At 32.6% G+C, this 25442-nt stretch overlaps 2 protein-coding genes and 1 long non-coding RNA gene across 7 annotated transcripts; 1 reads left to right on the top strand and 2 right to left on the bottom strand.

Moving 5' to 3' along the window:
* Window positions 1–4341: 4341 nt before the first annotated feature.
* LOC146911914 (uncharacterized) lies at window positions 4342–7942 on the bottom strand. 5 transcript variants are annotated; one of them, XR_015014884.1, is made up of 6 exons: window positions 7628–7942; window positions 7114–7318; window positions 6771–6943; window positions 6200–6346; window positions 5267–5353; window positions 4342–4624 (listed from the first exon to the last, which is right to left on the bottom strand). It is a non-coding gene; the product is annotated as an uncharacterized LOC146911914 (long non-coding RNA). The 5 variants fall into 5 exon arrangements; XR_015014885.1 differs by having other exon boundaries at window positions 6200–6342; XR_015014887.1 differs by having other exon boundaries at window positions 7114–7232; window positions 7628–7899.
* Window positions 7943–12644: 4702 nt separating this feature from the next.
* LOC146911913 (cyclin-dependent protein kinase inhibitor SMR6-like) lies at window positions 12645–13508 on the bottom strand. Its single transcript, XM_085718300.1, has one exon. It carries the CDS (start codon window positions 13151–13153, stop codon window positions 12818–12820), a length of 336 nt encoding a protein of 111 aa, XP_085574426.1. The 5' UTR covers window positions 13154–13508; the 3' UTR covers window positions 12645–12817.
* A 7259-nt stretch (window positions 13509–20767) lies between these two features.
* Window positions 20768–25129, top strand: LOC146911912 (Transducin/WD40 repeat-like superfamily protein). Its single transcript, XM_085718288.1, has 17 exons — window positions 20768–20908; window positions 21015–21127; window positions 21228–21336; window positions 21728–21792; window positions 21917–21955; window positions 22319–22415; window positions 22506–22599; window positions 22720–22783; window positions 22872–22948; window positions 23044–23113; window positions 23425–23501; window positions 23592–23676; window positions 23767–23835; window positions 23926–23993; window positions 24067–24115; window positions 24260–24742; window positions 24829–25129. Exons 1-16 carry the CDS (start codon window positions 20842–20844, stop codon window positions 24629–24631), a joined length of 1515 nt encoding a protein of 504 aa, XP_085574414.1. The 5' UTR covers window positions 20768–20841; the 3' UTR covers window positions 24632–24742; window positions 24829–25129.
* Window positions 25130–25442: the final 313 nt, after the last annotated feature.

The raw sequence follows: 25442 nt of genomic DNA, 5'->3' as shown, positions 1-25442 counted from the left end.
AACTTGAATACCCTCATTGGCCGAGTTAGGTGTAACTTCATTTTGTGGTTCACTTGGATGTCGAGTATTTGATGGTTCTTGACTAGCCGAAGAACTAGCTTTGTCTCTAGAAAGCACGGGAAAAAATTTCTTCATCCTATAAAAGTAAAACACACAATCATTGTTACAAGTAACAAGAATATCACTAGTAATCATAAACAATTCTTAGTATAGTTTTCTACCTTATGCTCATTCAAATATAAGTATGCAAAATGTGTACGGGAGAAGCTATATTTTAATGTAATTTCAAATTGACAACCTTATCATTATATGATACACCTCTTTATGATGAAATGATTATATAATTGATTGAAAATGAATTTTTGGATACGAAACAGAGGCGCCAGCCTATGTTCTGCTTGAAGGATGCCAACAACAGTGTTCTTGCGATACCACTTATTAATTAGAAATTAACATTGCATACAACACGAATTCATTTCGAAAGGTAATAACATGAATCTGTAACAATTAATTAGTCGAATACCTACTCAAAATCAATATAAAACATTCTTAGTAAATGATTGATGTCACTAAGGAAACCCTAACAATTTTAAAACCCCAATTTTAAAAACCTAAAACAATCAATTGAAGAATGAGGGGGAAATTGCTTACCTTAGAGTGAGAAGTGAGAGTTGAGAAGTAGGAGAAATTTGAAATTAAGAGAGATGGAGAGCTGAGATTGAAAGAGATGGAGAGCTGAGAGAGAAAGGGGCGTGTTTGTTTAGTTACGGTTCAGCCTACAGGAAGGAAATTGGAATAGAAAATGAAAGAGAGTGAGAGTGAGACACACAGCTGTCTTTTGTTTAATATACCCTCCGGTCACTATTATAAGCAAATGTTTGCATTTTAGATTTATTCATTGAATGATGTATGTGACCTACAACAAAGACCATGTATATCATTAATTGTTGAATGAACCTAAAGTGTAAACATTTGCTTATAACAGTGACCGGAGGGTGTATATAAAAAAAAAAAGGGGAAAAGCATGTGGAGCTATAGTCCCACAATGCTCCTACATGCATCCGCCCCTGGATCGAACCAGTGAGATATCTACGTCGTAGTCTATTATGCCTTGATTTTTTTTAATAGGTCGTGCCTATTTAACTATCAACAATGTTATCTGAGGTTGATTTTTGGCATGAACAATTTTTTATTAAATTTTATTTTTAATAGGTCGTGCCTATTTAACTATCAATTTTTTGTCAAATTTTATTTATCTGAGTCGGATTATCAGAGTCTATTTTTCCTTGAAAATCGGAGTTAATATAAACAAATACTAACAATAATCCTAATTATAGCGAATTATGATTTCGCGAACCATATAGTGACATGTGTATTCCACAAAGTCATTTTTTGTTGACTGCCATGTTTCCATAAGTGCCCTTGAATTTCGCTAAGGACGCTTTCTCATTGGTTGAAAACCTTTTCACGATGTGTTTGTAGGATTTTTATTTCACGATTAGTTAAGGTGTGATTTTCTTTTCGGTCGGCTTCGGCCCTCTATTTATCCAAAAATAAAAATCAAATGTGTCCCCTCAAGTAACACATATAATTCTTGTATAAACTTCTATTTTTAGCCTAAAAAATTGGTGATCTTTTACCCCAAAAGTAGCAATTTGGTGTCCAAATTTTTGACATAAAATTACACATGAATGAAAGACAAACGAGTAACAAGTTGCGTCGTTAAGCCTTTTTTATTTTGAATATAAAATACCACTTGAAGTTAAAATCCACCATTTTTAAGTTGAAAAATCTATGTTGGAACCAAAATTATAACAAGATACTTGATAGGAAAAAAGTTTGATTTTAAACTTGACTTTTTATTTTATTTTATAAAACTCATGAATTTATTAAACCAAAAAGAAAAGAGGACATGCAAAAGTTGGGGACTAAAGCAAATACCCAACAAAACTAAAATTTGATTTTAAACTTGACTTTTTATTTTATTTTATAAAACTCATGAATTTATTAAACCAAAAAGAAAAGAGGACATGCAAAAGTTGGGGACTAAAGCAAATACCCAACAAAACTAAAAGAACCAAAAATTTGTTCAGCCAAGAGCATTTCTAACATGAAAGGATTTCATAAAACTAGGTATTTCACTCCACAACATGTCATCTGTGATCGAATGACCATGCTATATAATTTCCCTCTCTATGAATGTGTGAAATAATTCCAACCTTTGATGGTTGCAATGGATGACATAGTTAAACTTTGTCCAAAAAAGTGGTTGATTTTAAAATGGATGGAATATCATCACGCTTTTATACTATTTGCGTTTGACATTTTTGATTGTTTCATATTTTTGATTTCTTAACACTAAATGATATTGACCTTCTAAAAAAAGTTCAACTGATCATGCGTATACGGGATTTTATTTTTTTATAAATTCTTTTTATTTGAGGTAATCTTATATGTGAATACCTCTTTTGGTCAAGATTCAAACGTTGACTCGTTTTAACTTAAAAATTAATTTTTAGTCAAATCAATTCAAATTTATAAAACATTATTTTGTCGTCTCGTATATAATTACTTTAAGTGGAAATAACAATGGGAAAAAAGTTCCTTCAAAAAAAAAACAATGGGAAAAAAGTTGTTACGATTGGTCAAATGTTGACTTAAATTAACTCCATCTTCTGATCTTCATTCAATCCAATTCAATAACTTTAAAAACTTGAAATAATTAGTCAATGACATATGAGAGCTCAAATATATTCATTAATTAATTACTTAATGTTTCTAGAGAAAAAACATACTTGAGATTATCCATAGCCCAAATAAAATAATAGAGGTGTGGCAAGCAATTTTACAAACACCAATGGATAATGTTGAGTCATATTCCTTTCTAGTGGTGAAATTAGACAAGAACAATATTTAGTTTCATTCAGCATGTGAGGTTAATTTGTTTATTTTCTGTCTTCTACTGGTGCCCACAAAACAACAGTTTAACTTAAGATAATTCCAAAGTACTTGTTAAGAGATTTTTCAATATTGACAATTAACTCATTGTCATATTAATGTAGCTTACTCAACAACAAAAATCAATCAATGATGATATTGTACACTGGTTGTCCTTTAACTATAATAAGGAGTAAGGACTGTTTGATTATTGTTTGATTATTAGTTCCAATTAGGAAATAGAAATCAAAAGCTACAAAAATGTACCTTTATCATTTCCCTAGTGAAAGTAACTAGTAGTATCTAAACATGTGAACAAATGTTAATTTGGCGACACAATGTAGACATGTACGTAAATAATATCAAAGTCACTCACTCATGACTCAAACTTAGGTTTTTTTTACAAAAATAAAACGTTATTTATTCATTCAAATTGATAGAATACATTAGATGCAATAACATGGTCAACATCATTAAAAACGTAAAGAGTGAATGTGCGAACAAACTCACAGCACCCAAGTTAATAGCATACAACAAATACCTACGAATAATATGATCAAATCTAAATTACCAGAATATCCATGCTTTCGAATTTGTGCAACGTTGACTGAAACTGGTCTTTCAAAAAGAACCAAACCGAACACCACAACAAGACTCGAAACTAAACAACGCCGCACAAGATGACGAACAACACAATGCCGCACTCGAACGACGAAATCACGAAAAAAAACACAAAAGAAAAAGCTTGATATACGTGAAAATCAGTTATTTAAATTGAAAGAAAGGAAAAAAAAAATGCAAATGAGTGATTCTGTGTCAAAAAATAACCTAAAACAATCCTCTTCGATGAATGAAAGAGAACGAGTTTCTATCAATAAAAAACTAGAGTCGGCTTCCGTCAATCTCGTTTTTCAATAGTTTTAATTCAACAATTGATTCGACTCAAACTAAAGTTGAGATTGCTATGTCACTACAAGAATTTTCCTTATTACTGGTGGAAATAATCCCCCAGTAATGCAAAAAATCCCTCAGTAATACGCATTACTGGCGGATTCGAGTCCCTCAGTAATATGAGCGTCAGAAATGTTACTGGCGGAATTTTCCCTCAGTAATGGGGAGTTAGTTTTGACAAAGCATTACTGAGGGATTATTCCGCCAGTAATTACTGGCGGATTGCATTCCGTCAGTAATTACTGGCGGAATAATCCCTCAGTAATGCTTTGTCAAAACTACCTCTCCATTACTGAGGGAAAATTCCGCCAGTAATGTTTATACAGATTTGCATTAGTGACGAAAAATTCCGCCAGTAATGTAATGGACCTTTTTTTTGTGATCCCTTCCTACTTTTTAATTCTAATTAAAGAAATAAAATTAATTCAACACAAATAAATAAAAGAAATAAAATTTTAATTTAATAAGACACAAATTAATTAATCAATATATCATAATATTTGTACAATCCTTAAATAGTTTTCGTAAAAAATCATAAATATTTAAATAATATTCATACAATTTATAAAACTAACATAATAAGCTAATGATCATAATATTCAAACAATTTGTTCCTAGTCTCCCTCCTGGTAATTTGCTGCTCGTATTTCCTCCGGTGGCATCGGAACAAAGGATGAATGATGGATTGTGAGTTTAGGTCCTCTTCTAGTACAAAACCTGTTACAATGCCTGTTACCTAAGATAAAGTAACAAACTGAATAAGTCAGTTAACAAATTCTAACATAATAAGGAAACTAGATGAAATTACATCAGAGTACAAGTTAAAGCAAAGACGATCAGAATAAAAGCTAAAATGCGCGATCAAGCCGAATAAAGGAATGAAAAAGAATGAATGATGAAGATTGGCTAAAAATGATTCATTAATAGATAGAGCTGACATAATTAATCTTTTCCAACTAAGAACCTTGCCACATTATGCATGTCAGCATTTAAGGAACCAAGTCTGTTAGCAGTTGCTACTGTGAATAAAATGCTTATTATAACAACTTCTCACAAGTGATGCTCATTCTTAAAAGAATGTATGAGTTAGTATAAGCTCTAAATGTGTACATCAAGTTCTATTTATCAACTTAATTTTGGAAGGAAGACGGAAAATCATGAAGGTGGCATGCTGAACTATCAAGGTAAATGACTAATATCTAATTATTAAACAGATCCGAATTGCTAAGAACTTGAACTGGTCAGTCCCTAGCTTGTTTCCTGCTTTGATTTAACACAATAAGCATCATTTGCGGCAGTACCACAAATGTTCATGTAACCATAAATCAATGGATAGACTACATAATTTGCACACAGATGGACTTATAAATTCACAAACCTTTATATAAGCGTAATAGTGACCAGATTCAGGGGAGTATCCTGAATGTACAATAGTACCAAAGAGCTTATATTCTGGTTGCGGATCCTACACACACACAAAAATAAATAAAAAATAATTGTTAGAAAGAAGTGAAGTATAACATATGAATAGATCTATAATCAAATAAATATCACCACAAAGTATCTAGTAGTTGATAATTGTGTAATATTGGAGAGTGTAAAAATCATAAACATGAGCCATATGACTTCCCCTCAATTTGCTTTCAAAAGAAATAGGGGCATCAGGACCAATTAGCATAGCAATAGCAGCAGCTCCTCCGGTAGGTCGAGCAGGACCTTCAGCTCCTCCTAACTAAGTTATTTTTCTACTAAACCAATGTCACTTTAATGATTAGAATTGAAACCATATAAAATGTCTCTAGCCATGACCCTTTCAATTGATTCATGCTTATATAAATGCACATCTTAAATTAACTTAACTCCGACAAGCATGAAGCCTAAAATCCGTCATGCCATGACTATAGGCAAACCATCATCAACTTAACAAGGTGGGCTTCTAATACTTTAAAACATCAATTAGATCAAAACAAACTTATGAACACCGTTCTTTAAAGTGAAGGTAATACTTCAATTAAAATAGAAGGCCAAATTAGACCTTGTAATATCCATTGGATTTGTACCGACCATCTTTTGGAGCTAGAGAACAAGAAACATAAATATGGATGGTTACACATAAATTCAAATGCCCTTACAAGAACAAGAAACACATTTATACAAATCAGTTGACACAACAAAGTCTTGCTTTATTACACATATAATCATGATCATGCAAACAACCCAGATCAGCCATTTCTATTGAAAGTTCAAATCCACTCATAAATACCAAAATTAATTCCAAAAAACAATATAATCAAACATCGTTAATACTAACATCAGAAGAGAGAAGAGGTTTCCAAAGGCTGCGTCGGGCATCTCTGCAAAGCGCCACAAGTGTGACTTCCACAGAAACAGAACCACCTCACCATGAAACAACTCTTCACCCAATGTTTGATTCAATTGCTGAAAACATCATCACTGCCTTGTTACCAAAGAAGAAGAAGAAGAAAATGAAGGGGTTAACATTGCTTTGTTATTTAAAAAGAAGAAGAAAAAGAAGAGGTTAATATATGTGTTGTTAAATAGCAGCTATAGTGGCGCTGTAGCACTATAACGGAGAGATATTTGAACAAACCACTATTATTCTGAGATATGCTATTCAGTACAAAATATCAGCTATAGTGGCGCTATAGCACTATTGCATAGCAGAAGTAATAGAATGTATATGTTGAAGTTGTTTGTAAATTTCATTGAGACGGATCATCGGCAACCACAACAACACAGAAAAGCAACAACACTTAAACCAACCTTATTTCTCCGAGTGTGGATGAGCTTCACACTTAAACTAACAACTAATGAGTTAAAAAAACCTTAATTCTGGGTTTCAAAGGAAGGAGCAGAATCACCTTTTCTCAAACAATAGGCATACAAAAAGAATCTCAACATGGTTGCATACTTAAAAACCTTGCCAATACCAAGACTCTTCAACATATTGTCTGATCTAAAAGCTGAAAGCAACATCACTGCCCCATTGTGTCTTCTATCAAGAAACTAATTTCATACAAACCGTGAAATTCATCTGCATTTTGTGAACAAAGAAAAGAATGCAGTTAGCAAAACAAAAGAACAAAATGAAAAGTATGTGAAGATATAAAATACTGACCACCATTTGCGATTCGATATGGTAGAGCACCAAATAATTATATCAATAATCAACAAATTAAACAAAACAGAGAGAAAAAAACATACCTAGAAGTATCATTATCAGGATTATGACTGATAACAATAGCATAATCACCAGAAGCTCTACAAAAACACCACAGGTCCTTGATAGCTACAACTCGGCAATAAAGGAACACACCCAGCAGCTGACCGAAACAAACTCCCACACCCCACCAACAGCAGGCCGCAACAGAATTCCCACATCAAACCAAAAACACAAAACAGAAAACAACTGAAAATTGTCAGAGTTAGCAGTTATGTGATTGTAATTCGCTATTCAACTCTTTCTTCAAAAAAAAATTCGCTATTCAACTCAGCTACTTACAGGACCATAGCTAAAAAATGACCCCTTTATTTACAAAACAATCAAAAGTCAAATTGTTAATAGAAAAAAACATTCTTAGTTATGAATTAAACATTAACCTTCTAATAAATCTCTAATTAGGGATCCAAATCCCAATCTGAAGTTCTATATCGAAGCAAAAGCAACAAACTCATAAAGAAAAAGCACAATAAGATACGAAAAATAGAAGTAACTCACTGGTTTTGGACCCAGCTGGATGATTTCGAAAAGCTTAAAGCTTTGAAGCCTTCATGAAATGGATCCTTCTTCTCTCTGATTGTTGAAAGCGTTGGATTTGAGTTCAGATTATTCTTTCCTCCTTCACTCGGATCTCATGAATGGTTTTGAAAATTAGGGTTTGAAATTCAACACGAAGTCCGCTTCGAAGGAAGAACGGTGAGAGAGAGAGAGAGAGAGAGAGAGAGGACCTTCTGATTTGGATGAGGTAGCGGAAGAGGGAAATTGAAATTGGAGGAAAGTGAAAATGAGTTCTAAAATTGGGTTTTAGGGTTTGGTTTCAATACTGGCGGATTTGGTTTCAATACTGGCGGATTGTTGCTTTAATTACTGGCGGACCGTATGCGTTACTGACGGATTCGTAAATAACAACATTACTGGCGGATCTTTTGAATTACTGGCGGATTATATAATTCCGTTATACCATTACTGACGGATTATCTCCCTCAGTAAAGCAAAGACATATGTGTTTACATTATTGGCGGATTATATCCCTCAGTAATAATTCGTAGGTTCTTTATTGAAAATACTGACGGATTTATCCGTCAGTAATGTAACTCACTAAATTATTGTGGGATTTTTCCGTCAGTAACTTTATTAAGGGTTTTTTGGATGTTACTGAAGGTTTATTCCGCCAGTAATTACTGAGGGCCTAAATCCCTCAGTAATGCAATTTTGTATTGGTTAGTAGATTGGGGAATTCTTGTAGTGTGTACAGGGCTAGAAAGATTTTATTTTTACTTCTAACATTGTATATAAGATCATTTTTTTTATTGTCATGATTTTTTTAATTCTAAATTATATGTCCATCTTAGAAAACAAGATCATCCCAATATATAGAAGATGCAAAGCTAATAATTATTAATGTTTCTTTGGTAGGGAAAGAATGAGTAGCACTTTGGTGCCATAGCTTTGGTGCCATAGCTTGCATCTCCACCACACACACATCACACACACATCCCCACATACATCCACACACATCAATGACCAGGATTTCCCCAATGGCACCAATGGCACCAAAACTATGTCATGGAAGTATTTCCCGGAAAGAATCATAGAATGTTAATTTTTTGTCAATTCTTTTATAAGTGATATAGTAATTGCTCAAATTATTGAGGCTACCTATTTTGTAGGCTTAATTGGAATTTAAAAGGTGCAGTGATTTTGACAGTTAGAAAACAGATTTATACGTTATAAAGCTAATTGGTTTAATATTTTAGTCATGCTAACATAATTGACATGTTACTAAGAATGTGATTTTATAAATAAAATAGCAAAAAAATCTCAAATAAGTTGTTTCCTAGTAGGAAGCAAAGGGAAAAGTCCCAAGTAAAATGGGATAGATTCTTTTTCTAACAAAGAATCAAGAAACTGCCTCATGTGGTGTCCATTTAGGCCACCATATAGTATAGAAACCCATTGTTAATGACCACAATGTGACAAAGAATGACACTAACATTTACTACTACACCATTACTTTGTGCTTTCTTAAAAGGATCCTAATCCCTAGAAACCTTTCTTAATCTCATATTAGGTAAACTGTATCATCGTAATCTTCTAAACAAATCCCTTTGGTCATGCAAGCTGAATCCTGCCACTTTTATAAAATATTTGTGATTTTTTTAAGCATAAACTATTTGTATTTTTTTTAAGTATTAGGTTATTGGTGTAAAGTATCAAATATTGATTGACTTTATCAATGATTAATCTCTGTCGAACTATGAAACACAAATACACCGACACATATAAATACACTAAATTATGTGATTTTTTTCAAATTATTAGCTGTGTAGGTGTGTCAGTGTTCGTATCGTATCCGATGTCCGTGTCCATATTAGTGCTTCATAAGCAGGGGCGGACCTGGACTTTCAATACTAGTGGGGCAATTTTTTTTCGGTCAAATAATTAAATATTTTTTCTTTATAATATATTTTTCATTTGTTGAAAATGAACTAAAATTATATCATTACTAATTGTGCTAAGAACATTTCTTTCTATATAAGTTACAAGAGATGTCAAATGCTCTAGCAGGATACCCGTGCATACGGACGGGTGAGAGCGTTTCGCTCTTTAGTTGGAAGCAAGTCGCAATTGCATATGTACAAATTGTACAAAAAATTTTCGTATTAACTATGAGTAAAAATATAGACATGCGTATAACTTAAAAATTAAAATCGGTCTCCGTATTAATATACAAGTTAAAATATAAACACATGTATAAATTAAAAAAAAAAAAGTTCTCTTATATGAGTAAAAATATTGACACGTATATAAATTAAAAAAAATATGTCTTTGTATTAATATATGAGTAAAAATATAGACAGTCGTATAAACATAATAAAAATTAGATGTCTGTATTAATATACGAGTAAAAATATAAAGTGAATCGAACAAAACAAAATTTAAAAAAAAAATAAATCGGACCTGAACTGGTGTGGCACTTGCCACACCATGCCTTGTTCAGGTCCGTCCCTGTTCATAAGTGTCGAACAATCTAACCGACTACCTTTAATGAGGTCTCTTCTTATCTTCTTCCATCCACATTTTTTCCATCCATAAGATTCAAACTCAAGAAGTTGCTTAAGGGGTAGAGTATTGTTCCATTTGGACCTATATTTGTTGTTTTGATATGCAACAAATCTTATCTTTATCTACATAAATATAAAATCCAATAGGCAAATGATAACTTGTGCCCTCAAGGGCACATGTTAAGGAACTTATTATAGAAATATATGTATTAAAAGTCATGCAATTAACTTCTTAAAAGTTAAATTATCATGTTTTCCAATGCAAAATTTCTCATTTTAGGTTCCTTAACATGTGCCCTTAGGGCATAAGTTAACATGACCCAATCCAATACGATCAAGCTTTACAGAAAAGAGTAAATGACATTAATGGCATTACATAAACCGTTTCTTTTGGAACAACAATAAATAATCACATAGGATTCTTATAAGTAGCTCTTAAGTATTTTTCTCATTTAATAATGTGGGTGGTATAATGAGGGACTTGACCTTGGCTTAATATGGTGTGGTGTGGTGGGGTCTAAAATGGTTGGAATATATTTGTCACAGTCAATCAAATTTTTGTAGCATCTTAGTCATTAAAAAGATTTTCTTTTGCATGTGTAAGGAAACTTTTGGCTACTTAGTGAAACATTTTTGACCCGTGTGTGTATGATCCTATACACGGTTGTATTGGTTGAGAAAAATTATTGAGTTGAAACTTGAAATTTATGAGTCCCCATTTTCTATTTTGTATCTCAAAATTTTAAATGTTTTAGGAAAATAATGTACAATTAAACATGTTTTCCTTTGTACCTTAAAAAGAAGCAAAAACATGCATTAAATAAATTTTACTCTTATTAAATGAGTTAAGGGTAAAATAGTACTATACATATTTATCTAAATTTATTGTTTCTTTATATGTTTGCACAAACTTTAAAAGACCATGGCAAATGGAGGACAAAGAAATCACATATATCTCGATCATCTTATAGATCATTTATCTTTCTCCTTATTTTCTTCTATTTTTGTAAAATATCTCAATCATCTCAAGTTATCCCATCTTTCTTTTGGTTACTCTCTCTTTTCACTTTCCCTCCATTTTCTCTTTTCTTAGGACCTACACTCCTCCTGGACTCGTGGTCGAGACTATATCATATTAGCGCAATCTCAAGCACATTTAAATGATTTTAGCCTAAGTAGCTTCTATTGAACTCAAGGATTTTAACTACTCCCCCGGTCACTATTATAAGTAAAAATTCACTTTTTAGATTCATTCAATAAATAATGTATGTAGTCTATATATAGACCACATACATCATTTATTAAATGAACCTAAAAAGTCAACTTTTGCTTATAATAGTGACCGAAGGGAGTAATTTACATCACAAGCACACAACTTTGTTGGCGAGTTAAGAGACACAGAATATATTATTATATCAATAATACATGAAAACCCAAGACCCAAGGTTCGAACACCAAAAACCAAAACCCAACTCACTAATTTATTTACATACTAAGATTTTTTTGTGGTGGTCCGGATCTCGCATATAATTATGCATTGTCTCTACCAACTGAGCTAAGCTCGGGAGGACATTTACATACTAGGATTTGTCCGTCACAAAAACAAATTATCTTTTTCTAATAAAAGTACAAGTTTTCCAAAAACATTAAACATCCAATATGCAGCTATTTCACACAATGTTTAGGGTAAGAGTAAAGGAGAAAGATAATTTGTTCTCAAATAAAGAATGGATAAGAAAAAAAGCCACAAGAGAATGTCAAGAGCAATGTAGGTCATGTTATAGTAGTACATATACAAATAGGGCTTTCATCAAAATTTGTTACCTTTGTTAACTAACTCCATCTAGAAGAAATTTTAGGCTTTTTAGCTTGTCCCATGTGAGTGCATCAAGTTTCATATGAATCAATGATTAAAAATAAACAAGAATAAGGTATTGAAATATAAATATTAGGTTGTAAAATTAAACCCTTTTTTGGCTTTTGAGTATACCATTTTAGGTATAGAGCAAAGATAGAGACTACAACTACAATAGAATTATTGAACTAACTAACTTAGCTAAAATGATGTAAACAAAGATTTAACACAAAATTACTCATATACACATTCATCAAAATGTTAAGAAGAATTGCACAAGTATCGTTATCCAAGAAAACAAAATGTTACACTAAAATACTCACACATAGAAATCAGCACACAATTCCAAAACAACACCTTGACTATGACCTATAGCCTCTCAACTCATACTCAATCACTCTCCATGCATAATAAACTAAATTAAATAACAATATTAAAATAAAAAAACTTATCATTAATTAATTAAAAACAAAAACAGAACCAAACTACACTCCATAGTCTCTAATAATCCAAAATTAAAAAACACAAAAACAGAATTAAATTAAATTAAACTAAACTAAACTACATAGTCTCTAATTTTCTACTAACATGTAAATATTGAAATTGAAAATTTTCATTTATACATAGGTTCTTGTTTTTTTTTTTCTCTTCAAAGAGGAACATAACATAACAATAAGAATTAAATCAAACTCCATAAATTATTTTCCTCATAGAATATGAACCCTAATTTCTCAAACTTTGTTGTTAGTTGAATAAACCTCAAACAAATCAAACACTCTTCTCAACTCGAACCTTGAACACTGTTTCCAAATCAGGACACTTGAAAAACTCTCTACCACCAACAACATTGTTACACTTTGAAATTTTCTTCTTCCTTGGTGCCGGTGGACACGACATGTTCACCGGTATCCTAGCTTCTTTCGCGGTCGGTGTAGTTGAATTTTCTTCATCCTCTTCGTCAAAAACTGCGCCATTTTTTGTGCTCATCTTTGTGTTTATAGGCTTCAATGACCTGAGAGAAATTCCAGCAATTACCCATTTCTTAGCTTCAGATTCCAAACTCTTCTCCATTTGTGTTTTCTTCGAATTCTTCGAAAAACCCATTATGAAAATTTTGATAAAAATTGAACCTTTTTCTTGTGGGGGTGAATCAGAATCAAAGAGAATCAAAGAAAAATGAAATGGGGTTTGAGAAAATTGTGAAAAGATTGGATTTTTAGTGAGAGAAACTCAAAGGGTTGTTGAAAAGATTGATTTTTGAGAGAGAATCTGAAGGAAAAAAAAATTGATGCTTGAGAATAATGAAGAAGAAGAAGAACAAGGAATAAGGTAAAAGGGTTTGTCTTAGGTTGTTGTCTTTCTTAGTGAGAGAGAGAGAAATGAAAAAAGTTTGGAGATTGAAATGAAGAATGAAAGAGTGAGAGAAATAAAAAGGGAGAGATTTTAGAGAGAGAGAGAGAGAGAGAGAGAGAGAGAGAGAGAGAGAGAGATTTTGTGTGTAAAAATTGTGAAAAGGGAGAGAGAAAATAAAAGGGGGGAGAGAGAGAAGGGGCTGACCGAGAATTTACGGGCAGGGCAAGTGGGAAATGAAAATTTGGCGCGAAAATTTCATTGAATTGGGAAGCAACGGCTCTAATTCCCGCTCTATGAATTTTGAGATGGGGAATTACGATTTTAGCCTTTGATGTTTTTTTATTATTTAATGAAATAATGATGATGGCAGAGTCTGTGCGACGACGTTTTTGTAGCTGAATGTGTTACTCTTGAAAATGTGTATCTTTGTGGTGTGGGCCACTTAATTTAGTAAATTAATTTCAGTAAGGAGTTTGTTAGGATACACCCACTAGTTTTTATTAAGGTGTGTTTTAGTAAAGATATAACTAAAAAGTTGTTAAATACACCTTAAGGTGAATGTTGCTAAAACACACCTTTTAAAAAAATAAGTGGGTGTATGTTAGCAACTCCTATAGGCATTTGCTAGGATACACCCACTTATTTTTTAAAAGGTGTGTTTTAGCAAGTTATAACTAAAAAGTAGTAAAATACACCTTAAGGTGTAGCTTGCCAAAACACTCCCACATAAAAACTAGTGGGTGTGTTCTAGCAAATTCCTTTAAGTAAAGTATACTATGCTATGTAATATACTATTTATATTTATTTTGTACAATATCATACTGTTTTGTTTAGAGCATGTATATTTTTTGAGCACTGTTATTTTAACAACCAAAAACCAACAACTTTCCACACACCGTATCTTTTCCATTGAGCAATTATGGCTGGCACGCTTTTCAAGATTGTAAAGAATGATTAAAAAAACTTGATTTGTGCCCTTAACAGTAGGAAAATACGGTGTGGACAACCTTTAAGTTGTTCATTTATCATTTCCCATATTTTTTTTGTCAAGGTTTAGAGCGTATATTTGTTCTTGTATAAAAAAATAATAACATGTGACGAATTAACCTTCGAATTTCAGTTGAAAAACATACCTATACTTTTAGTGGAATAAGCATGTGAGAAATAAATAAAAAAAGGAAAAAAACTTTATCAAAACTAGATAACTTTGTACAAATAATTCTATTGGAACATGCATTAGGGTATATGAAATGTCTCAACAATCTCTCACTATATGAACTACATTTGCGTGACAATGCATATAAGAATGCAAATGGAAGAAGAAGAAAATCACACAAAATGTTGGATTCTCTTCGTATGTTGGTATGAATTTTTAGACAAATACACATGCATCTGCCTTATAAGGCAATAGGATGATTCAAGACAAAAATATCTCATGTAACAAAGAAATTAATTAAATCGTACTTTTGTTGTCCGCAATGCGACGGACAAGAATGAAATTGTCGTTAATTTTTTTAATACTAGTAGTTTAATGACTAGATTCATATAAATTAAAATGAGATTATTAACCGTCCGTTGAATTACACTAACAAGACGTAGTTAATGATTTATTTTTGGTATTTTGCAATGTGATAGACAAGGATGAAAATGTGGTTGATGTGTTTAATGATTTACTATTATAAAATGTTCAAAACAAAGAAAGAAATCAAGCAAGAGCTGCTCACATTATGTATCTTTATATTTTAGAATTCGTTCAACAACTAATGATAAATTGATAATTGATTTGAGATTTCCACTTTTTTTTAGAAATTGATTTAAGAACTTAATTCACGTATATTGTAACTGTGAAGATATTTACATATTATGATCATCAGATTATTAATATTTGACTAAAATCGTAAAAACTTTCAAAAACTCGCACAGTTATTAATCTTTCTTATGAATTAATCAAAACATGGAGGGTGAAAACTTTAATGATCTGAGAAGAAAAATATATTTGTAGTCATGTTTGGAAATCAAGCTTTGCGGCATGTCCATGATTTTAGAGCTCATATCTCCTTAATCTTTTAATCTCATATAGCAAAATGGATTCATAGATCGGTATCGTTAACTTTGGAAACCTTGAAGTGTGTGTGTGTTGAGAACTAAGTTTTTAGTAAAAGCAATAACTTTGTGTGCTTTTTACATCAACGAAATTACTTGAAGTATATTTATAAGTACACCACACTGATTAAAATTTGATCCGTACTGTTGGATATTTGTGTATTGGTTTCATTATTGATAAAACAAACATTCATGTATGATGTTGGATACGATGTTCCAACATCTTGGCATGGTTCATTGTGCTCTGTTTTTATGTCTTAGTTTATGCGCGCTCTATCTTATTAAAGAATCCATGCCTTATTTCTTGTTGGCAAGTAGCGTGTTTTTTGTACATAATCGGATGGTTTATTATTTCCTAAAGTTGCGTCAACAATTTAGAAAACTTTGGATGTGTTTGGATTGTTCCTAAAGATGTTCCGACATTTTAGGAGCTGCTTTATTTCTTCCTGATTCTTGTGTAGCGAGTCACCGCTTTGATCTGATTTGTTCTGAAGCCCAACAAGACTTATTAGCCTGTATTGCTTCAATATATATACAAGACTGCGAGACCTTATTATTCATTCAAGCCGTCATTGAAAATTAGAGCTTTTTAGGGTTTTGAGTCATTGTTACTTGCGAGCCTTTCTTGTATCACCTTGATACATGTTAAAGACTGTGTTTTATTGAGTTGTAAGTTGTGTGCTACTCCAAAGCTGTGAAGCATGGAGGTAGTTTGTGTTTGAAGGTAACTTCATCTTATTAATTTGTAATATGATAATCACAGGGGCTGTGATTGATCGAGAGGAAGTGAGATGGGATCTCAGATCTAAGAGTTCCTGGGTTGAAGTCAATACAGGTAGGTCCTAGGTCTTAAGTTGTAAACTGAGAGTTTGCTGAGAACTTAGAATAAGGACTACACTAGTGGATTTCCTTCCTGGCTTGGTAGCCCCCAGAGTAGGTGTGTTTGTCACCGAACTGGGTTAACAATTCTCTTGTGCCTTTTGCATATTTTGTTTGTTATTATTAGCGTGATGTTCTAAACATTTCATTCAACATTCGTAATTTGTGTCTGATGTTGGAACATCACATAGAACATTTGAAAAGCTAACGTGTCAGAATTTCACGTCTGGTAAGGATGGATAATATCAATGGTAACTGCATGAAGCTCTGGTGCGGGGGCGAAGTAATCCTACGGTGGGACGAAAGGTGCCTGCAGACACGTTACCAAACCGACGATTAAGTCTTTATGAGAAATGAAAAGATTGTGTAGGAAAGTATGAAAAAGTGAATCGTACATTTGGGGTGAAGCAAGGTCACCTTTTATACATGTGTGCGTGAGGGATAACCGTCTCCGTGTGATGTGGTGCCTTATCCAGGTCCACTGAGGGACACATGTACGATGCTTAATGCATGGGGCACGTTCTAGTGGACCAAAACGTATCGTTGTTGATGTGGTCTTTTAGGTGGTGCGCCTTAAGTTGGTGGACGTTTTATCCATGTGTCACTGCGAGATTGACCTTATGGCCGGTCCCAAACAAAACTATGTTATTATTTCTCAAAATGTACACGAATAATAACTTACCATTTTAAAAAAATAATAATATTTAGATCGAAATACACAATCAAAATCCATTAAAACATATTTTTAGTTTATCAACAATGAATTGACGAAATGGTTAGAGATTTAGGTTCCTAAAATAAGTTATCAGGGCTTTGGTTGGAAATACCTCATATATTTTACATATTTGTTGACTGAGGTTAATCATCATCAAATGTGGAAATTTTGTACTCATAACTGATAAAAAAAATATGATTTCTTTGTACCATTCTCCTTTTCTCTCTTCTTCTTCTCTCTTGTGTGAGCGTCACCAAAACTCTAGTTTCTTTTCCTTCATCCATTAAAGAGGTGTGATTTAGGGTCAATTTTTGACCCAAAATCACCCCTCTAACTCGTTTTTCTCTTTCCCTTTTATTGAAATAAGTGATTTTCACATCTATTTCGTTTTTCTTTCGTGATTTCGTCGTCTTAGTGCGACGTTGTGTTGTTCGTCGTCTTTGTGCGACGTTGTTTGTCTTTCTTGTTTTGTTTAGATATTTATTTGGTTCAGATTGTCAGATCAGCTTAGATCCAGTGCAGATCCAATCAATGACTTTGGCGTCGTCAACGTTGCAGATCCGGAGACATGGATGCTGTGAGTTTGTTCGCAGATTCATCTTTTTTGTTTTTAGCAAATTTGCATTATATCGATGTACTTTATCAATTTGAATTAATGAATATAATTTATTTTTGTAAAAAAAACTGATAAAAAAATAGTTATCAATGACTTTTATATTAAAAAAAAAAAAAAAAACCTTTCACAAGCAGGCTTTAAAGATTAAACGAAGATATCTTGAATGCCAATTTGCCACAGAAGCAACAAGTAAACAAACATTCAAGTACACGTGCGTGCACTAGAGTTGGTGAATGGTGATAGTAGAAATAAGTATGCTATCAAACCCAATGAAACTTTTTTATTCAAGTGGTCCTATCACGTGTACAATGTTTAATTTTTCTTTTAAGATTTTATTTTACTACCAACTTATTTGTAACATGACACTTTCCACGAAAACAATCTGAATTTGATTTATGAAGTCTAACGTTGTATTAAAAGAAAAATACTCCCTCCGTGTCAAAATATAAGCAAAATTGACTTTTTAGATTCATTCATTTAATGATGTATGTAGTCCATATTATGAACCACATACATCATTAAATGAATGAATCTAAAAAGTAAATTTTGCTTATATTAAAAAACGGAGGGAGTATATGGATGATGTTTGGCTGCCGATTTGAAGATTAGTCACGTAGTTCTTAATTAAAACACGTGTAATTTATGTGTTAGGGTAGTCTTTACCAGGGCCGTTCCTAAGAATCCGGAGACTCGGTTCTGTAAGTGAAAAGATGTTCGTAATAAAATAAAAATGTATTTTTTTTAAAGAACAATGTTATATTTAATTTTTTTAAAAGATAAATACAATGTGTCGTATATATGCGGTACACCCAAAGGTGAAAATCACTACCGTATAAATGAAGAACCTCAAACCAGCCTCCCAAAAAAACACCCACCTAGAACTTAGTAGTACTACAACCAGCCTCCCAAAAAAACACTCACCTAACACTTAGTAATACTACTGAATTATAATTTTTTTTCTGAAGCCTAGCTCCATTGAGCGGTTTGCACACCCAAGGTCCGACCGACCCTGGTCTTTACATGGTTTTGTTGAGATTAATCATTTGAGTAACTTTGTTTATAACTAGCTAGATTGGTATATATCTCACTTTACTATATGTGGATACAATTTTTTACCTAGCTAGGAACTTAAAATGTACTATTGATTATCGAACGTTGTTCATAATTTATCCATATCCAATAAAAACATGTATTGGAATAAACATGTAAACGTGACCCTATATAACTTTCTTGTAAAAGTGAATTGGAGCGAATGCAAAGGTAGGAGCGAATGCAAAGGTATATATAGCTAGACAAAGAGGGATTTTTTTTTAAACTCAAGTGGCAGAAACATCTCAAATAAATTGATACGAAAGGTTGAAATTATAAAATCCGAAATATCACTCACTACATAGAGTACGAGTTTTAACACATTATTAGACAAGTTCAGATTATATACTCCGAACATTTTTAGGATGGTTTCAGATTATATAATACAAATCAGTTTAAAGTGTGGATGGTGGTTTGCTCAACAAGACTAACTCGCTGAAATGATAACAAACAAGAGTATCCATAGAGACGAAGCAAATGTCGGCGTGCATAGGAATAAAACTAACAGAGTTTGTTTGAATGAAAGAGAGCCTTCCATCAAGAACAATAGGATCTCTATGGAAGGAGTCGTGTTGGTATGTGTTCCTCCAACAACGACGTAAGCAAAATGAAGATACTATATGATGAAGATTTGTTGAGTTTATTACAATTAATTAATTCCTTACACTGTCTAGTAGTTTTTAATTAATAGCTTGCACAATTTATTTATTTTTATTTGTTTTTTTATTAGTATTTCTAATTTATTTTAAGAAGTCAAACCAACTCATCAAAGTTATCGTCGATGAAAATCGACTTTGAAAGAAGCAATCTTCAAGGTCAAATGCCAACACCGTTAGACCAACATAGGCAGTGTTTCCAAATATTAGCTGTATTTTAGGGTGGTTTTGAGAGAACACTAATTTAAAATAAAGATATTGGTATTTTTGAGCATTGTTGAGAGTGTGTGGGAGTGAGATTTACAACATGTAGAGGGCGTAGGCAGTAATAGTCAAATTAGAGTTAACATTTAGGCATTGCAACGTTGAAATGAATGGACTTATACATGACCATATTGATAGACCGATATAACTTGAAATTTTAATTGGCACCCCCTCACTTTACCTCCATACACCCCAAAAAATTTCTTAAATCAATTAATATCTTAAATAAATAAATAAATATATTCCTGAAATTTTTAAAACTAAAAAAATCTAAAATTCCAGATTTTCACACTTAAAAACGATGAAAAAATTAAATATATTTGGTTTCACATAATTCATATCAAACAAGGCCTACAATAAAAACGTTGAAATGAAAGATTTAGCAAAAAGAAGTTATTTTTTTGTTACTATCACATAGTGGATCCTTTAAAAAATACATCTCATGTTTCTCAATTGTTGTACATCTTCCCATTAAAGGGAAAAATGTGATATTTTTTTTTTCATTAATATAAAAATTGAATGTAAAAAACTTTAATGGAGAAATTTGAGACAACCGAGACAAAACAAAATTTGGATCATCTCAATTTCTTTCTCTGAAATTTATCAATTGTATCAAATTTCTCAATTGATATGAAACAATCGAGATATTTATTATTTCCTCTGTCCCAAATAAAATTTTGTTTTGACAATTTCATAGGGATTAAATTTTTTAATTAATGTTGTATAAACAAAAATTCATTTTTCAAGTTCATTGAATAACTTAAATAATCAGTTTTTTTCAAATTCATTGAATATTTTTTTTTTCTTCAGGTTCATTAAATAACTTATGTATCTATATACATAAATTATTCAATAAATTTAATTTTTTTTTATAACAGTCGGAACAAATAGACAAATGATTTATAATATACTCGGTCAACATTTGAGTCAAAATATTATTTTTTTCCAAAAACACGAAATTAAAATTCCCGCCAATTCTCATTTTTCTGTAAATACCGCCCAAACTTTTTCACATTAAATTTCCATTTTTCATTCATTTTCACACTCTTCACTCTAAATCTCAAAACCCTAATCCCTTTTCTTCTTCAATTCGATTCAATTTTCTCCCAAAATCTCAATGGCTCCTCGAAAATCTCAATCCTTCTTCAACCTCACAACTTCACGCGAGCTCAATTCCTTTCAAGGTTCGTTAAAATTCATCACTCACTTTACACAATTTCATAATTTTCAAATTTCAATTTTCGATTTTTCTAACATTTTAGGTTTTTTTTGTTGCTGTTGTTGTTACAGTTCGAAAAAGACCTAATTACGATGGATGGGTTCACGGATTCTTCGATGTTGGAGCTGTAGCTACTCAGCATAACGGTGAAGACGTTGTTCCTCTTGCTCTTTCGTTCGCAAAGGTGTGAAAGATTCGATTTTGATTATACCCATTTGTTTTTACGCATAAAATATTATGTGGGTCAACCTTGTTTTTTGATTTTGGGATTTCTTTTTGTGCAGACTTCGAAATTTTGTCATATTCTTGCTTTGTCTAATGAGGAGGGATATGTTAGCTTTTTTGATACTCGTCGAAAATTCAAGGTGCCTCAGTGTCTAGAAAGAAATGCAGGTTTGTTTTTGATTTTTTTGTTTAATTTTGAGTTTTGATCTACTTTGTATTAATTAAATTTGAAGCATGAACACCTGATACGACGTGGACATTGACATGTTGACATTGATGATAATTTGAGAAAATGGCATATTTCAATGTAATCACATGTGTTAGTGTTGTGTTAGTGTTAGACACACCTATGATCCGATTTGTCGATCCTAACACCGTTTATAATTTGAGAAAAAGACACATTTCAATGTAATTACATGTGTCTGTGTTAGACACTTACGCATATCGGACACTTGGCACACCTTTGATAAGAAGTGTTGGTGCTGCAAAGGTTATATATATCAACACACTTTATGGTTTATGATTTACTTATGTGAAACTTTGCCTCTTTTGATATCAGAGGAAGCGAGGATTTGTGAATGGAGTTCGCATAATAATGCAGTTTTTGATGTCAATTGGATTAAGGTAGCCTTCAATTTTTGCAATTATATGTTCATAAAATCTACGAATAGGTTTTTGTTAATTTTTTGATTGATTGTAATTAGCTTGAATTGTTTATTGTCTTAAATTGGTTTACATTTGTTTGCAGGATGACACACAGATCCTCACTGCTTCTGGAGATCAAACGGTGAGTCATCGTGTTGATATTAGTTTACTATTGCCTGCTAAAACAATATACAGATTACATTGTTGTTCTTGCTATGCTTTGTTCCTGATTCTCACAGGATACTTGTTAAATTTTGAATCAAAGTTACCGCATTTTGAAACACTGCATTGAAATGTGATTTGAAGAGTACCCAACATCTGGGACCCCCTTTTAAATTGCAGAGCTTGTTGAACATACTTAATTGAAACATGAGTCAATAGTTATCATTTTCATAGCATTGAGTTAGAATTGGTTTTCATCATTTTGTAATTAGATATAGTATCACATGAGTAGTTTCCTTTAAGCTGATTTTATACTGAATGTTCTTATGGTGCTCATTTATAGGTTAAGGTATGGGATGTTCAAGAAAAGAAGTGTCTTGGAGTGTTAACAGGGCACACGGGAAGTGTGAAATCTATTTCTTCTCATCCAACTAATCCCGGTAAGATTTCTGTGTATGCATTTGTATGCTTCTGCAATGCACTGGATTTTATGTAATCACAAATAAACCCTTTTATCTCCAAACTTACAGATATTTTAGTCTCTGGTTCAAGAGATGGATCTTTTCGTCTTTGGGATTTAAGATGTAACTCCAATTCTAATAGACGTGGAGAAGTTAGCATATGGTTAGTTGCAGTTTTTTATTTGTAAAACTCTTGTGATGATCATTTACTGAACCTGTGAATAAGTTTTTAATGAATTGAATGTTCTCCTAAAGTATATTTACTATCTGTTTGCTTCTCTAGTTCAACAGATGTTGTCAATGGAGCACATATTCTGTATCAAGGACTACGACCAAGGAGGGGCAAGGTAAGTTGCTGGTGGTATGCAATTCATTCACATTTACTGAACCTGTTAATAAGTTTTGACCCTTCTAATAACAACTCTAACCTGTCAGGCTGCTTCCAATAGTGTTACATCTGTTCTTTGGCTCAAGGATCAAGTTTCCATAGCCACTGCTGGGGCAGTAAATAGGTTGGTTAAATGTATTACCATTCAAATTATAATTGAATTTTTTTTAAGCTTTTAGCGGTGTTAATTGATTTTACCATTTAATTGGTTTATTCCAGTGTGCTGAAGTTTTGGGATACCAGAAATTTAAAAAGTATTGTCACACAAGCATGTCCTGAACCAGGAAAGGTTAGTTGGAATGGAACTGAGATGTGCAGTGGTAGTTTTTAGTTTATATACAACGATTCTGGCTTAAGAGTTTACAAATTGAGGTTCCTGAATAAATTGAACTATGATTTATATGTTTAATAAGAGGGTATATGCATTTCTTATGGAAATAAATCTCACATAAAGTTAAACTGTGAATGTGATAGAAAATGTCAGCTGTATTATGCTTTTTTATATGACTGATTTTTGCACTTTGATTTTTAGTAGATATTGGAAAGGTTGAAATGATGTAATCTTCACTCTCTTGACTGTATTCTTCTTTGTCCTTTCAGCAAAGATTACACGGTATATCTAGCTTGTCCCAAGATGACAGTGGACTGTTGCTTTCTGCTTCCTGCATGGATAGCCGGTATCCTCCTAAATTCTATTTTTTGTAAATCAAACCATGGTTGAGAACAATCATCATAACGTAAAATAAACTGTTTCTTCTTTCTTGCAGAGTTTATCTTTATAATACACTTCAACTTGAAAAGGGGGCTTTAAGATACTTTGAAGGAGGTCGTATTGAATCATTTTTTATTAAGGTGATAATTTGGCCTGTAGCTCAAAATTTCTTGCATCAAGTTTCTTTCATGACTCCTGACTTTTTCCCTGTCTTATGTGTTCAATTCCAGGCTGCGATTAGTCCCGATGCATCTAACATCGTTTGTGGTTCTAGTAATGCAAAAGCATATGTTTGGCAGGTTTGCTTTTCTTACTTTCAATCAACTACTCTAAAGTTTGGTACTTTGGTTGCAGTAAGGATATAGGTTAACTTAACTTTTACAAATCAGGTTGACAAGCCTCAAGTGGAACCAACTATTTTGAAGAGTCATTACGAGGAAGTTACTGCAGTTGACTGGTAAATTGGAAATTAGGCATGGTTTTAGTTCTATCTGATCTGATAAGAGATTCTAACTTAATTTGTTTTGCAGGTGCCGGTCTGATAATGGAAAATTAGCAACTGCTTCTGATGATTTCTCAGTAAGTAACGCTGTTTATATGTTTTTATCGCTGGTTTGCAACGATCTTCAGTTCAGGATAGCCCATTGTTTTGTTTTTTTATGCCATCTCAAGTTTTTTTTTCTCTCTTCAGAATTGTAACTTTCCCCAATTTTGCATTTTTAGATCCATATATGGAATAAACGCAGTTATGTTACAACAACAAAGACTCCATTTTCCATCCGAAGAAGGGTTATGGCCATACCTAGAACAGAGTGCAAAATGCTACTAGACAATGAAGAAACTTGTCCTAAGTCAAGTGACTATGGTCTATTATCCAATGAAGAACCACAGGACCCAGTAAAGTCAGCCACTCCAATCACACCACCTAAAACAACTACATCTGAAGGCCACAAGAATCAGCTTTCATCAGAATTTGATCTAACCATATCTCCTAAAAACACTCCAGAGTCTGCTTTGAAGAGCCCTTCGTCTGTATTGAATCCACCGCCTTCCCTAAAGAGAACTATCCGGGACTACTTTGTAGCATCTTCTTGAATCTTTTAGGCAAATTATACCAACTAAATTTTGTTGACAAGTAGTTGTAGATAGTGATCTTGTGATCTAGGTGGTTTGAGTGGCTTGGAATATATTTGACTGTGCTATTGGGTAAGGGCTCCTTTTCCAGGATTTTAAATGCTTAGTTTATTTTTAATTGTAAATTTGTGGTAAGGGATTTATTGTCATTTCTGTAGGTTATCTGAAATGTAAAGTGCATACAAGGATTGGTTATAGCAAGTGAAGAAGCTAAAAGCTAAATACATTGTAAAGCTGGGATTTTTTATTTGTTGCTTCATCTTGCTAGAGACAAGAAGAGGTGTATGATATATTCTACTATTGATAATTTGGCGAGCATGCAAATTCTACTGTCATGTTTTGTTGTAAACAATTAGGCTAAGTAGCGCTGCCGGCTCAAAAACCATGATTGATGTCCATTATTGAACTGTGAATGAAAAGTATGACTAGGCATATAAGATGCTTGGCATTTAATTTGAACACCATAAGTGAATGACTGATGCTTTTGTAGGTGCAATGTACAGAAATGAATGAAAGCACCGACTGATGCTTTTGTTTTGATTGTTGAGTTTGGAATTGATCTGTTTTTATATGCTGCAGTTGCACATTTTCTAAATAGATATAAAAATGTGGCATTGTATCTAGGGGTGAGAATTTTGATCCAAATCACTTCATTTGATTGTGTTGTTTTTTCACCGAGTTTTTTGTTCTTGCTAAACACATCCATAGCTATCATTCCTCATCAACAAACATAGAAACTAATCCTCTCACCACAAATCTTCCACCAACCAAC

This window comes from Medicago sativa, chromosome 6 (genome assembly GCF_051527215.1).
Source record: "Medicago sativa cultivar Bolivia chromosome 6, Bolivia_mono, whole genome shotgun sequence".
Taxonomy (NCBI): Eukaryota; Viridiplantae; Streptophyta; class Magnoliopsida; order Fabales; family Fabaceae; genus Medicago; species Medicago sativa.
The sequence above is the reverse complement of the archived record's forward strand: the minus strand, read 5'-3'. Positions and strand labels throughout refer to the sequence as shown.

Coding starts and splice junctions, on each gene's coding strand:
- LOC146911912 (XM_085718288.1), top strand. CDS start 20,842: ATGGCTCCTCGAAAATCTCAATCCTTCTTCAACCTCACAACTTCACGC. Junction 21,337..21,727: donor GTGTCTAGAAAGAAATGCAG/GTTTGTTTTTGA, acceptor TTTTGATATCAG/AGGAAGCGAGGATTTGTGAA. Junction 22,416..22,505: donor TTCTCATCCAACTAATCCCG/GTAAGATTTCTG, acceptor CCAAACTTACAG/ATATTTTAGTCTCTGGTTCA.
- LOC146911913 (XM_085718300.1), bottom strand. CDS start 13,153: ATGGGTTTTTCGAAGAATTCGAAGAAAACACAAATGGAGAAGAGTTTG.